This window comes from Histomonas meleagridis, assembly GCF_020186115.1.
Source record: "Histomonas meleagridis strain 2922-C6/04-10x chromosome Unknown contig_104, whole genome shotgun sequence".
NCBI lineage: Eukaryota > Parabasalia > Tritrichomonadida > Dientamoebidae > Histomonas > Histomonas meleagridis.
The window spans coordinates 117,155-131,026 of record NW_027150750.1 but is presented as its reverse complement, the minus strand read 5'-3'; the positions used below and the strand labels follow the sequence as shown (position 1 = coordinate 131,026).

General features: G+C 25.8%; 2 protein-coding genes across 2 annotated transcripts; one reads left to right on the top strand and one right to left on the bottom strand.

Annotated features, from left to right (window-relative positions):
- Positions 1 to 74: 74 nt before the first annotated feature.
- GO595_000513 (uncharacterized protein) lies at positions 75 to 1,742 on the bottom strand (the record flags this gene model as incomplete). The annotated part of the gene is made up of 1 exon (XM_067918333.1): positions 75 to 1,742. The coding sequence occupies one exon, from the start codon at positions 1,740 to 1,742 to the stop codon at positions 75 to 77; it is 1,668 nt and encodes a 555-aa protein (XP_067779293.1).
- A 2,690-nt stretch (positions 1,743 to 4,432) lies between these two features.
- GO595_000512 (uncharacterized protein) lies at positions 4,433 to 7,231 on the top strand (the record flags this gene model as incomplete). The annotated part of the gene is made up of 1 exon (XM_067918322.1): positions 4,433 to 7,231. The coding sequence occupies one exon, from the start codon at positions 4,433 to 4,435 to the stop codon at positions 7,229 to 7,231; it is 2,799 nt and encodes a 932-aa protein (XP_067779292.1).
- Positions 7,232 to 13,872: the final 6,641 nt, after the last annotated feature.

The window sequence follows — 13,872 nt, the reverse complement described above, 5'->3', positions numbered from 1 at the left end:
TTGTCAACGATAGAGATAAATGAATGCAAAATCATCGTAATTAATCACATGTTTAAAAGCAAATAAACATCAACTTATTTTTTACTAATTGCTTTCCTTCTATAGTCCTTAGCCATTTTGGTTATAATTTCTCTGTCTTTGCTTCTGTTTAATAATTTTGGTTTTTTCACATTTAAAGGTTTATCTTCTAATTCATTTTTGATTATTTCGGTCGTATCATTTAATGATTCGCTATTATAATTACAATTTAAGTTTCGTATGTATCTGATTTTCGCATCAGTTTTCATCCTTAAATAGTTTAATTTCACAGCAAATTCTTTCTTTAGTTTTTCATCTTCGCGAAGATAACTTGCATTAATTCGTTCTGATGCTGAATGTGCTTCTTTCTTTTCAAGGCTTTTAATGTTTTTGATTTCATATTTTGCTTCTTCGATTTTGTTCTGTTTCATTAATTCTTTTGCATGTTCTTTTAATGCAAGAAGTGTTTGTGATGGTTGTGAATGCTTTAATAAATATTCTTTGGAACTATATTTGTCATCAAGTGACTTACATGCAATTCGATATTGTTCTTGAAGGAGCTCTATGGATATTCGAAGTTTCTCTCGCTCATATTCGATACGTTTATTAAGAGTGAATTCACTTTCGTTATCGTTAGTTTGGAGACCGTTAATGAGATCGGTCAAATATGATGCTTCATCAACCCAAAGGTTTTCGATGCATTGTTCGCGATAATTCTCAAAGGTTTCACGGGCTGTGGTGACGTTTCGAATTATTGATAAATCACCTGTTTTGATAGATTGATATATGGATGAATTGGTTGGTTCTTTGACAATAAGACCTAACTTTCCAAATAGTTCTAAGTTTTCATCTTTTTCTTCTTCATCAGATAAATCATATTCATCTTCGATATCACTACTTTCGGTATTTTCTTCTTCCTCTTCCTCTTCCAGTATATACTCTTCATTGTCAGTGGGAGATTCATCAGGTGATAAAGCAATTATAGCATTTGACATTTTTTGAATTTTAGTGGAGGCTTCGCCAAGTGGTGTGCCATGAGAACCACAGCGCTTGTGAGTAATAGAAACTGATTTTGGTTGAGTTTCTTCTTTAATAGGAGGAATTTTATCTAAAGATGTTTTTTGTGTTGATTTGGCTTTTTCGGCTTGATTTAATTGTAACTGTGAAGCAGAACGAACAACTTCAATTAAGTCTGGAGGTGGTTCATAGCCCATCTTTTTCCACTTAGAAATATTTTTATCTCGTAATTCTTTAACAATTGCAATCTGTGGATCTGACTCAAACTCATCATCAGCTTGAGGAGGGTTTTGTTCTTCCTCGGAGATTTCATCAATTGGCATTTCTTGGATTGCATCAATCATTGGATTCTCCCCTCCTTTTGGAATTAGATCACCACGAAGAGAAGAAAATGAAGGTTGTCGATAAGTAAGCCCTATTTGAATGGCTTCGTCATCGGTATGATCATCAATAACTATAACAGGATTTTGTGGTGTTCCATTTTTACTTGAATTGGTACCACAAGAACCACTTGGATCATCTCCTGATTTTGATGTTTGATGATTACCAACATGAAGAGAAGTATATGATGATTGTATGTAAGAAAGCGAAGATTGTTCTCCATCGTTTGCATGTGTTGACTCCTTTTGGCTTTTGCTTGTGCCGGTAGGAGCTTTTTCATTAGAGTGTTGGGAGAGAAGAGTCTCCGTTGGGTTTTCTTGCGACATTCCTTCCCGAAAATAAAACGATTAATTTTGATTGAATTTATTTGTGGTTAAGTGAATAAACGGTTTTAAAGTTCATGTAACATTTGAAAAAGCGTTGTTGATCTTAATATTATTATAATAATAATATATTTAAATATAATAGATTCTGAAAAAGAAAAATAAGTCATTAGCAATTTTATTTTATAAAAAACATATAGGTTCTAACAAATATAATTTTTTTTATGCTTCAAAGATCCTTGAATTAAGTAATTTGATGATTTCTATACAAACCTTTATTAGGTGTTTAGTATTACTAAAAAGCTAAAAAGGTGCTTTTTTAAGTGTACTGTCCAAAAAATAATTTGAATACTTTTCTAATATTATCTCGAAATAATGGGTTGTAATGGTGGGTGTCAAATAAAAAAAAAAAATAAATATTTTTAGTATTAAATTCTATTCCTTTTTCAAGAAGTAATTTAAATATTTCTGTGTGACCATAAATATTGCTTTCATATATTTATTGTTTTCATATGACTTCTGATAAATACATAAAGATTCTTGAATGCCATGAAATTGGATATCTCCAAACTTATGGATCTTATGAGGAGGTGCATGTGACTTATTATTAAATCCAATTCTCCAAAGTTTAACAAGTGGGGGTAATGAAGAGGTTAAATGCACTTCCAAGCTTTAACGCATTTGATTAACTCATACACAGGTTTACTAACTAAAACATGGTTTATATCCATTACTTTTTACTTATCGCGTATAACAGTAAAAATACTTTCTCAGGTGATAAAAAAATGGAATTCCAAGTACTAATTTTTTATTGAAAAATAAATATTAATCATATTCACATATTTAAATATTTTCTTTGAAATCTTTTTCGAATGGATCTTCTTCAATATCTTTAAAGTTAATAAGATTAATATTATCAATTTCTTGCAATTCTTCTTTTATACTTTCTTCTCTTGATTTTTACAGCTCTTAAAAGCATTATCGCCAATTGACTTCCGATTTTTGCTATGTTTGCACCATTAAAAATCATTTTTAATTTTTCACATTGATAAAATGAATAATCGCCAATCGAAGTACTGAATTTGGAATCGTTACATTTAATTGGCAATTGGAAAATGCATAACATCCAATTATTATAGTTGAGCTTGGAATTTCAAATGTTTCATTAGAAATTTTTGCTGGGTAACAAATAATTTTAGCAAATTTTTTATCATAAAGAATTCCATTAGTATCAAAGTAATTAATATTTTCTTCAGACATATTTATATATTGAAGATTTGACACACACTACGAAATTCAAATGCATTATTTCTGGTTGTTGTTACATTTTCTCCAATTTTTACTGATATTAATGATACCCACTGACTGAAAGCATTTGACTCTATTACATCAATACCATTAATACTAACATGTCACTATATTTATAAGCAGTTCTATTATCGAATTCACTTTGACATGTTATAATAAGTGTGGAATTTGATTCATAAAAAACTTCAAATGAATTTATAAAATATATCACAAACAAAAAAGGAACAATATGCTTAAACTTTTTTTTGTTATGATCATTTAGAAAAATCGTATTACATAAATATGAACTCGCTTTGCGATATTAAATAAAAGTAAAATCAAACAAATAATACAAAGAGTAATTATTACAATAAATTTTCTTTTCATAAAAAAGGAATTTAAATATTTTTGAATTATTTTAAAATTTGTGATTAAAAATTTCAAAGAAGTATTACGCATTTTATGCTGAAATTTTATTGAATCATAATCATAATTTAAATGAAATAAATAGTAACCCTCTATCCCTTGAGAAATCATCTGTTTAAGTTTTTTTTTACTTGATACTTAGATAAAATTGTAAAATAAATTTTTGATGAACATTACTCACGAATTTTAAGGTTTGCATAGTGTCTAACATGTACGTACGAACATTAATGCAAATAATGTGAAAGAAATTGAATACGCATTGAACCAATAAGTTATCTTTTTAGTTGCAAAAAGTTTAAATGATCTCGTGTTTTATTATGAAAACTTTTCAATCGCAAAATGTTATTCAAAAACTTTTCAAACGCTTCTTTAAAATTGGATTTCTGGCTTTTTCAAAGTGCAAAAAGTGGCTTGTGCTTACTTTGTAGTAATTTTTTAACTAATAAATTGGATCTTAGTATTATGTCCTACCGTACCGAATGCAGGAAAAAAAATGAATATATTTCATTTTTTGTTCAGGATGCTTTATCTTGTTTATAAAATGATTAATAAAATCCATCAATCATTGTAATTTTAAGTGAATTTTCATTTTTATGTAACATATTCGTTATGAATCAAATATTTTGGATATAACATATTTTGCAATACCTGCATCAAATAAATTTTGTGGACCATATGCTCTAATGAATATTTTGATCTCATTCTTTCTTTTGAATGAAAAAGCAATAAAACCCAAGCACTAATAAAGGCATTCTGACCAAATAATGAAAGAAATAAACTGAGAAAAATTAAAATGAAAATACCTTCTTTTTGAACAGATAAAATGCTACAATCACAAAATGCCAACTAAGCAAGGAGAAGCGGAGATAAAACACATGAAAAAGTAAGTGCGAACATTTTAGAAAATTTCTTCTTTCTATTTTTATCGATAAAATAACCGTCACTCGTTCAATTGAACTATTTTGTAGATAAAAACTAAAATGGAAAAAATATTCATCAAAAAATCAATATTATCACAACTTCCCTCGTCATTCGGACATGGAACAGTTCCAGTATTATTTGCAGAAAATGGTTCCATGCAAAATTCAAAAGGAAAATCAACATCTTGTATTATTGTTGTTAATATGGCTGGTATTTACTTTTTTAAAAGTAAAACATTTTCTCATCACCTACAACTCAAACACTTTATTTCTGTTTTTACAATTGATGAAATCCAATATATTGATCCAAAAAGGCGTGATATTTCTTATTTAAATGAAAAATTTTTCTTTTCATGCGATCACGCAAATGAAGCTGTTGCACAAATCCTTGCTTCTAAAGCATATTTACTTGATATTGATGTTACCCAAAATCCAATCAAATTAACCACATTCCCATATAAAATCGATAAATTCAACTCCAAGGTTCCAAAAGAATCACTTTCAGCTTTAAGATATGTTTGTCTTTGTCTCCAATATTCAGTTACACCAGATGAGTCAATTATTGCTCTTTTCAAACAAGTAAATCCAAAACACAATACCACCATTCAACTCGGTAGCCAATGTTCTCCACCTCCTATTCTTAAATGTATATTTACTCCAATCATTCAAATTGAAGGAATAACCTCAATTCACTTCAAAGGGTTTTCACCATATTCTGTTTGTCGTATAGCACATTTTATGCTTAAGAAATCAACCTCAATTCGCACGATAATATTTGAAGATTATGATTTCTTTATCCCACAACAATTACGTCTTAATTCATTACCATCAAATTATTCCATAACGTTTATTTTTACACATTGTTCTATTCCCGTCACAATTGTTACAACTCTTATTAATGAGCTTAACAAATTCAAAGGGGATTATCAGCGGATCAGTTTCAATTCAATTCAATTCACTCAGGATTCACTCAATTTACTTTTTGAATCACTTTTATTCCATCGTTGCTATCGTACCATTGAAATGCTTGAACTTGACAACATTGATTCCAAAGATCTTTATAATGATAATATTATTCAAAACATTATTTCCATATTTAAGCATTGTCGCTTTTTACAAGACATCTCATTATCTAACTGGACCAATCCTTTATCAATTGGATTTGATTTATTTTCAGGATGTAGTACATTGACTAACATTGTTTTAGCTAAGCAAAATTTAACACGTCCATTTTCCGAGACCTTTAAATTCCCACCACAAATCTATTTACTTGATTTTACGGAATGCTCATTTACATATTTATCCATCCAAAGTTTATTCAAGAACTTATCCACATTCCATTCTCCTTTATGTTTAATCTTATCACAAATATCATTACCAGAAGCACATTGGAGCTCATTTTTCGATTCATTAAAGACATTACCTTCGATCACATGCTTAAAGGAATTAGATTGGAGTGGCAATCGAATACCACTTAATTCCACCGAAATCTTTTGCAAATATTTTCTTGAGACATCTCCGATCCGCTATTTATCGATTAGTTATATGTATAATTCGACCAAGTTTAAAGAACTCGAAACATTATTTTCATATATACCCAAAAACAAATTATGGGGTATATCATTATGTGGTAATACAGAAAATAATTTCTCGAATAATTTTAAACTTTTAATCCAAGTATTATCAAAATTACAATTAACAATACTAAATATAAATGGACAAAAGATGACTGATAATGATAGTGATGTCTTATTAACATATCTACAAAAGAACAGTAGTATATGTGAATTGTCTTGTGACGATTCATTAATCTCAAACTATGATAAGTTCTTCCAATTCTATAATGAGTTAATCCAATTAAAATTCGCAGCAATCGGTAAGCCTTATATCGATTTAAAGCGATTATCAAACAATGAGAAAAACAGAAACAAAGTTTCACCATCGAAACTTGAAAACTTTTGTACGACAATGCGAACAAGACAAAACTCAACACCACAAACATTACGTTCATATTACTTATGTAAGATTAACACAAGTAATAATGATATGGACTTAGACGAGTTATTCCAATTCATTCAGTCGTATCCGCAGTCATTACTTTCATATGATAGTTATGACGAATATTCATTAAGTCCGATTATAAATAATAATAATTCATCAATGAAAACTTTGTTATCTCGGAATAATGAATTTAATGATTTAACTTTGGGCGAAATACAATTAAAGCGTTTGGTGCCGCCTTATCTGCAGCCGAAATACACGCCAACAGGACTAAGCACTGAACATGGATTTTATTCGATATCACAAAACCAACAAATAAACACATTCGAAAATATACAAAATGTAAATAATATCGAAGAAATAATTAAAAATATTAAATTCGAACCAATTGCGAAAACACCAGAAATGAAAGAAGTTATAGAATTACTGGCGAATTCAGGATTCGAATTGGAAGAAGAAGAAGAAGAATCTGAAGACTCGGAAAACGGTCGACATAAAGTGTCAGAATATTTGGATATCGACTTCATTCAAAACGACCAACAAAACTCTATCGGCATGTCAAAAAGTTTGGAGTCCGGTTCTTTTTCTGAATTTAACTTGGATTTTGCCAACGAATCAGAAAAAAACTTATCGGTATCAGTTGACGGTTATGACGTGACGATAGAGAATCCGCCACCTTTAAAATTCCTTCCACATAATGTTGAAGTTGATCAATATTATGGTGAAAACGAGTGCTTCGATGATGTTCCGGTAAGTAATTTGAAGGAAATTAAGAATACAAAAAGTAATCATCCGTTAGAAGGAAGAGATAGAAATTATCCGCCAAATATTAAAATAGTGGACGCAGCTGAATGGTAAATGAAAAGAACGAATTTGTATATACAAATATAATGTAAAATAAAAAATGGAAATTATTTTTTAAAATTCGGACTATGAATTAAATAAAATAAAATAACGCATAAAATCTTTTGGCATAAATAATTTAAAATAATTTGCATCTAAAAAATGAATTTTCCTGTTTATGTTTGAAACTTCAAGAAGCTGAAATTGAATTGATTTTGATCACATTTTAACGGTTTTGGAATGGAGATTGTAAACGGTCAAATAAAGCAAATGGAAAATTTTACTGGAAATATGGTTGAAGATTCAGATTCAGATGCCGATTATTGGGAATCTAAATATGTTAGATTGGACCCGGAACATGTTTGGGCAAAACCTCCACAAAAAGTAGTTTATTTAACAAATGTTACAACTTATAGTAAACCTGATGATCCAGACGATGTTCGTGGTGTTTTGGTTGCTGAAAATTGGACGGGGTCTGTTTGTTTATGCTGCTTATTTAAACATTCCCCTTCACAAATAATGAGATTAATTTGGCGAAGTGATCAAGAAGTTACATTTGTTAACCATGGGAACTCACCAATCACGTTATCTTTGTTAATAAAATCTATTTCTGTTTAATTTATGTGAGATAATTCATTAAAGATTCATAAAATTTCGTTAAAATTTCTTCATTATTTGGTTGTTGAATTATAGATATATACGTATCAAATATTTGTTGATTTGGTTCAACAAAAATCTTTTTAAACGATTCAATTAAAACATTTTTTGTTTCAGCAGGAAAAGGCATAAATAAAATTCTTTGAAGTTCAGCAATTTTCATAACCAAAAAAACGAAATCTTCATCCAAAATATTAAAAATATTATTTCCAACAACAGAAACAAATATTTTTTCTATATTCATTAGAGTAATTTTTGGATATTTTTTACATAATTCAAATAAAAACATTAAAATGCATTTGAACAATTTAAAATCGAAAAAAATTTCATTTATAATATTTACAGAAAAATTTGCAATTAAAAATAAATCATTTTCAAGTATATGATCAAAAAATAATGAAATTGCCGACAAAAAAATCTCAAATAGATCAACAAGTACAACTTTTTCGTCATCTTTATTATTCCAATCAATATTATTAGATAAAAAGTTACGAATTAATCCAAAAGAATTTGTTAAAATTGATGGAAATTGTTCAAAATTATTTCCATTTAAGAAAATACTTTTACAAACAAAGAGAAGTGCTTTTTGTGAATAAATTGTTTTACAAGTTGAATTACATTCTAATATCAAAGCTAAACATTTATCTTTTAATGATGAATAACATGAATATATAAATAATGTTTGAAACTCATCATTAGTTATAATAAAAGGAAGAATTTTTTGATATATTAAAAATGTCGAATCAAAATGTATTTCTTTTAAAAATGAAAAAATTAAATGAAAATTTTTAACCGATAACAAATACTCAATACATTTTTGATATAATTCATTTTCGCCTATAAAACGTTGTATTAAAATTGCAGATGAAGATATCAAATTTACATTAAATGTTTGTAATAAATTTAAAGTTATTATAGGATCAAATGAAAAAGGAATTAAAACATTTTCGACAAACAAAAAAATTATTTTCGAAATGACATTTTTGAATAAATCATTTAATTCATTAGAAAAATAAATATTTAATAAAAAATTAAAAATTGTTGATGAAATTTCGGGATTAAAACAATTATATACTTTTATAAAATATTTAACATAACTATAAATTATTTTTATATGAGTAAATTCCAACGGATAACTAAAATTTAAAACAAATCTAAAATATTTAATAAATTCCGGATTTGGATTTATTAAACTTAAAATCTCAAGAAGTGTAATACAATGAAAAGGCTCATTAATTATATCGATTGTATTACAAATATTTAAAACAAACTCAAGTGAATCATTTAAATTAACTTTAAAACACATTAAGATCATATCAAAAAGAGAATTATAATATGAAACATCGAAATCTTCGAGTGAATTATTATTATAAAAATCTTTTAAACGTGAATATGATATATTTAAGATAATTTGTGATATATCTGGATGAATTTTTAAGTATTCTTTAAGATAATTTATCACGTTAAAAGATATCGAATCAAAAAGATTAGTAAAAAGTTGTAATGATATTTGATATATTAAATCGTTGTTAAAATAATTTATGTTTCCAAGTGTTTTAACAAAATTTGAAATCGATAACAAAATTTCATTTTCAACATTGTTACAAATCATCATAATAATTTTTTGTGGTATTTGTAAATTAATAATAATTTGATCAATTAACTCTTGATTAATGTTTCTTTTGATAATTGATGACAAAAGATTAAATGTACATGAAATCGTTTCAAAGTTTTCGATTCCATTTTTTATTAGATTTATCATATCATTGTTAATCAAATATTTTATATTTATCCATTTTGCTAATGAACTTAATATTGTTATTCCAATTGGCGCATTTCCTTTGCTAATTAATGCTTGAAAAACAAATAAAATAAGTTTATCTTCAATATTATTCTCTTGAATGGACTTCTTTAATTGTTGAAATTTAAAGTTTGTCTTTGAAATTGATGATGTATATATACAAAATGAATTTAAAAAATTTGTTATTGTCTTTACAGACATTTGAAATAAATCATCCCAAAAATTATTCCATATTTTGGGATATGTACTCCACATAAAAACAAATTGTGAATCACTGATGAGTTCAATTAAATCATCATTAAAATTGTTTTCTGAAAAAAGAATATATTTGATCTTCAAACAAAGTTCTTGATTAATTTGCTCCCATTTAGTTCTACACCAATTTTTTATCATAAGCATAATAAACTTTCTTGAAATAATTGATTGAAAGTTGAAATAATTTGAAATACAAAAATCAAAACCTTCAATTGTTTCATTAATATGATTAATATAAAGAAGAGCATTATTAAAAGCTTCTTTATTGTTTGGGTTTTCCCCAATTTGAAATACAACTTTTAGATTTTCTTCAATTAATGAAGTAAGCATCCATTGTGAAGTTTATTCGTAATGGGGTGGCCTGAAATACAAACGATAGGTGTATTAAGCCGTTATTGAAGCACTTTTAAAAAATCAATATCTTACAATAAACAGTACAGAAAATGGCTGGGGGTAAAAACCTTCAGCTGAAAGAGATCAAATGGCTTATTAAAATACAAAAAAATGTACTAGACTTGAACTGGGATAATTATAAAATTATAAGCCAAATTTTAATTAAAAAATTTGATGTTGAATATCCTGTATCATTTAATTATTTAATTTGTCATTTGATATATAGATCATATATATCACGTAGGAGAGATTTCTTAATATATTTTCGATTTTTAAATGAACTTGACATTAAAGAGAAAGAAATATATAATGTTGATTCTAATTTAATATCAATACTTTCAATTATATTATTTTTTGAAAAAACACAAGAATCAAATTATCTTCTTGAAATGATGATTGTAAACAAACTTATTTCACCTCAAATAGCCATTAATAAAAATAATATATATTTTGCACATTATATTACAAAAAGAAATCCATATTATTTAGTTAAGAGAAAATATGGAAATTATAATAAAAAAATCAAAAAGTTATTTTATCAAGAAGTTATCAATTTAATTAAATGCGTTAATGAGAACACTGATACATTATATGAAAATGAAAAATTATATGACTATGGAGCTCATGCTGAATATATTAAAGAAGGAATTAATCCAAATAAAATCGCGAAAATAATTCGAAATGATGAAATCGAAAAACTTCAAAAAATATCATCAGAAAATGATTTTGATTATAATCAAACAATTAAGCCATCACTGTATGAAAGATATTCATTTATTAATCAAGAAAATGTTACATTAATTGATTATGCAGCATTTTTTTCGGCAGTTAAAATTTTTAGATATTTACTTATAGCTGGTGCAAATGTATTTAATGCAGGTAAATATGCAATTGCAGGAGGAAACCTTGAAATCATTCATTTATGTAAACAAAATAATTCGTCATTTGAAGGCGCATATGAAACAGCAATTGAATTTCATCAAAATGATATCTTTAAATATCTTTATGAAAACAAGTTTGAAAAAAATTCTAATTTAACAGAGTTAGGTAAGAAATGTATTCAATCAAGTAATTACGAAATATTTTCATATTTGCATGAAGAAGGAATGCAAATTAGTGATGATATCATATATGAATCACTAAAAATTGGGAATACTTTCATTTTTAATTACTTTGTTAAAAACAATCATATTCCAAATTATATTTTATTATTTTCAGTTATGTCATGTAATCATGAACTTATTAAATTTATTTTTCTTATGAAAAATGATATATATATTAATTTTAGCCATTTTTATATTCATCATTTAATGTTTTAGAATAAAATTTGGTGTCAAAATATAATATTGATAATACCTCTTCTATATGCAGTAAAGTATAATTTAATCAATATTGTAAAGTTACTTCTTGAACATGATGAAATAAATGTAAATATTAAAAATATTTATATGTTTTATTTAATTTTTTTTATTTATTATTAAAGGAATTTTCCTAACATATTTAAAACAGCTCTTATATGCGCATGCATCAAAGGATACACAACTATTGTAAATATGCTTCTCGAAAAAGAAGGTATTGATGTTAATGAAAAATATATTTTTTCAAAATTCACAAATTTCTAAAATAATATAAGAAATTTTTCTCGATTATTGAAAAATGCATTAAATTATGCAATAAGTAAAGGTTACACAAAAATTGTTGAAGTACTACTCAAACATAAAGATATTGATATCAATGTAAAAGATATTTATTTATTTTATTTAGCATTTATTTTAATAATTTTTATTTTCAATATAATATTTGGAATTTTCATAATTCATTTCGTACTGAACTTATGCTAGCGACTATTTATGATTATACAAAAATAGTAAAACTGCTTCTTGAACATAAAGGGATTGATCTTGAGGCAAAAGATATTTATCCACTTTAATTATTGTATGTTTTAATGATTTATGATTTCATTATAATATTTGGAATATATTTCAATTATTTAATACAGTACTTATGATTTCAGCTCAAAAAGATCGTATGGAAATACTTAGATTGCTTCTTAAGCAAAAAGGAATTGATATTAATGTCAAAAACAGTTATTTCTTTTATATAATTTTTGTTTTAATCATTTTCTGTCTCAAAATAATATTTGGAACATATTTAAACCATTTCATACAATTCTTATGGTTTTAGCAGAATATGGTAAAACTGATATAGTTAAACTGCTTATTGAAAAAGAAGGAATTGACATTAATGCTCAAGATTTTTGTGTGTTTTGTTTAATATTTATTTAAACTATATGAAATCTTAAAATGATATTTGGAAATTGTTTAAATATTTTAAAACAGCACTTATATCTGCAGCTGAATATGGTAAAACTGATATAGTTAAACTGCTTATTGGGAAAAAAGGAATTGACATTAATGCTCAAGATATTTGTGTGTTTTGTTTAATATTTATTTAAACTATATGAAATCTTAAAATGATATTTGGAAATTGTTTAAATATTTTAAAACAGCACTTATATCTGCAGCTGAATATGGTGGAATTGAAGTAGTCAAAGTGCTTATTGAGAAAGAAGGAATTGATCTTAATGCTCAAGATATTTATATATTTTGTTTAATATTTATTTAAACTATATGAAATCTTAAAATGATATTTGGAAATTATTAATATTATTTAATACGGCACTTATGATTTCATACAATAATAACTATTTCCAAATTGTAAAAATTTTAACTGAAAAGGAAAAAAATCATAATAATTCAAAGATTAATATATATTTTAAATGGTTTTTTATGGTGATTTTTTATTTTTATGATAGATATGAAGTTTCTATATTTAATTTCAATCTCACCTTATGCAAGATTTTTACGTCGGAATACTGAATGCATTTGAACAGTTCATTGAACAGGAAGAAATTCAACTAGAAGATAATATATTTTTTAATGACTTTTAATTTCTAATTAACTTATGGGATTTCTTAAATTTATTTGATGTAATATTATTAAATGCTGTAACATACGGATTTTTAAATGTGATAAAAAAGTTACTTGAATTTAAAATATATAAATCCAGTGAAAAATATATTTATTTCATTTATTTTTGTTTGATAAATTGTTTGACTATGTATCAGATAGTAATATCACGAATTTAGTAAAATTGTTTCTTGAAACAAATATTAATAACAAAATGAATGATTTATTTTTCTTTTTTTCAATGTTCTTATTCATTAAATAGTTTAACAATGATCAAATCGCAAAAGATTTTTGATTTTATTTTAAAATTACTTAATGATAAGAAAAACAATGGTAATATGAATGATATTTTATTTTTCGATTTAATTTCATGCTTTTATAATTCCTTCAATGAAATCAATTCAAAATCAAATTATAGATTTTGTTATGTCATTTCTTGAACATGAAAATATCGAAATTCAACACAAGATGTCTTTATTTTGTATTTTGAAAATATATCTTTTAAATATTTTATGTTTTAATTTTTATCTTGATATTGGTTACAAAATATTAAAGCCAAATTTATGAGTGCTTGTAGTGCT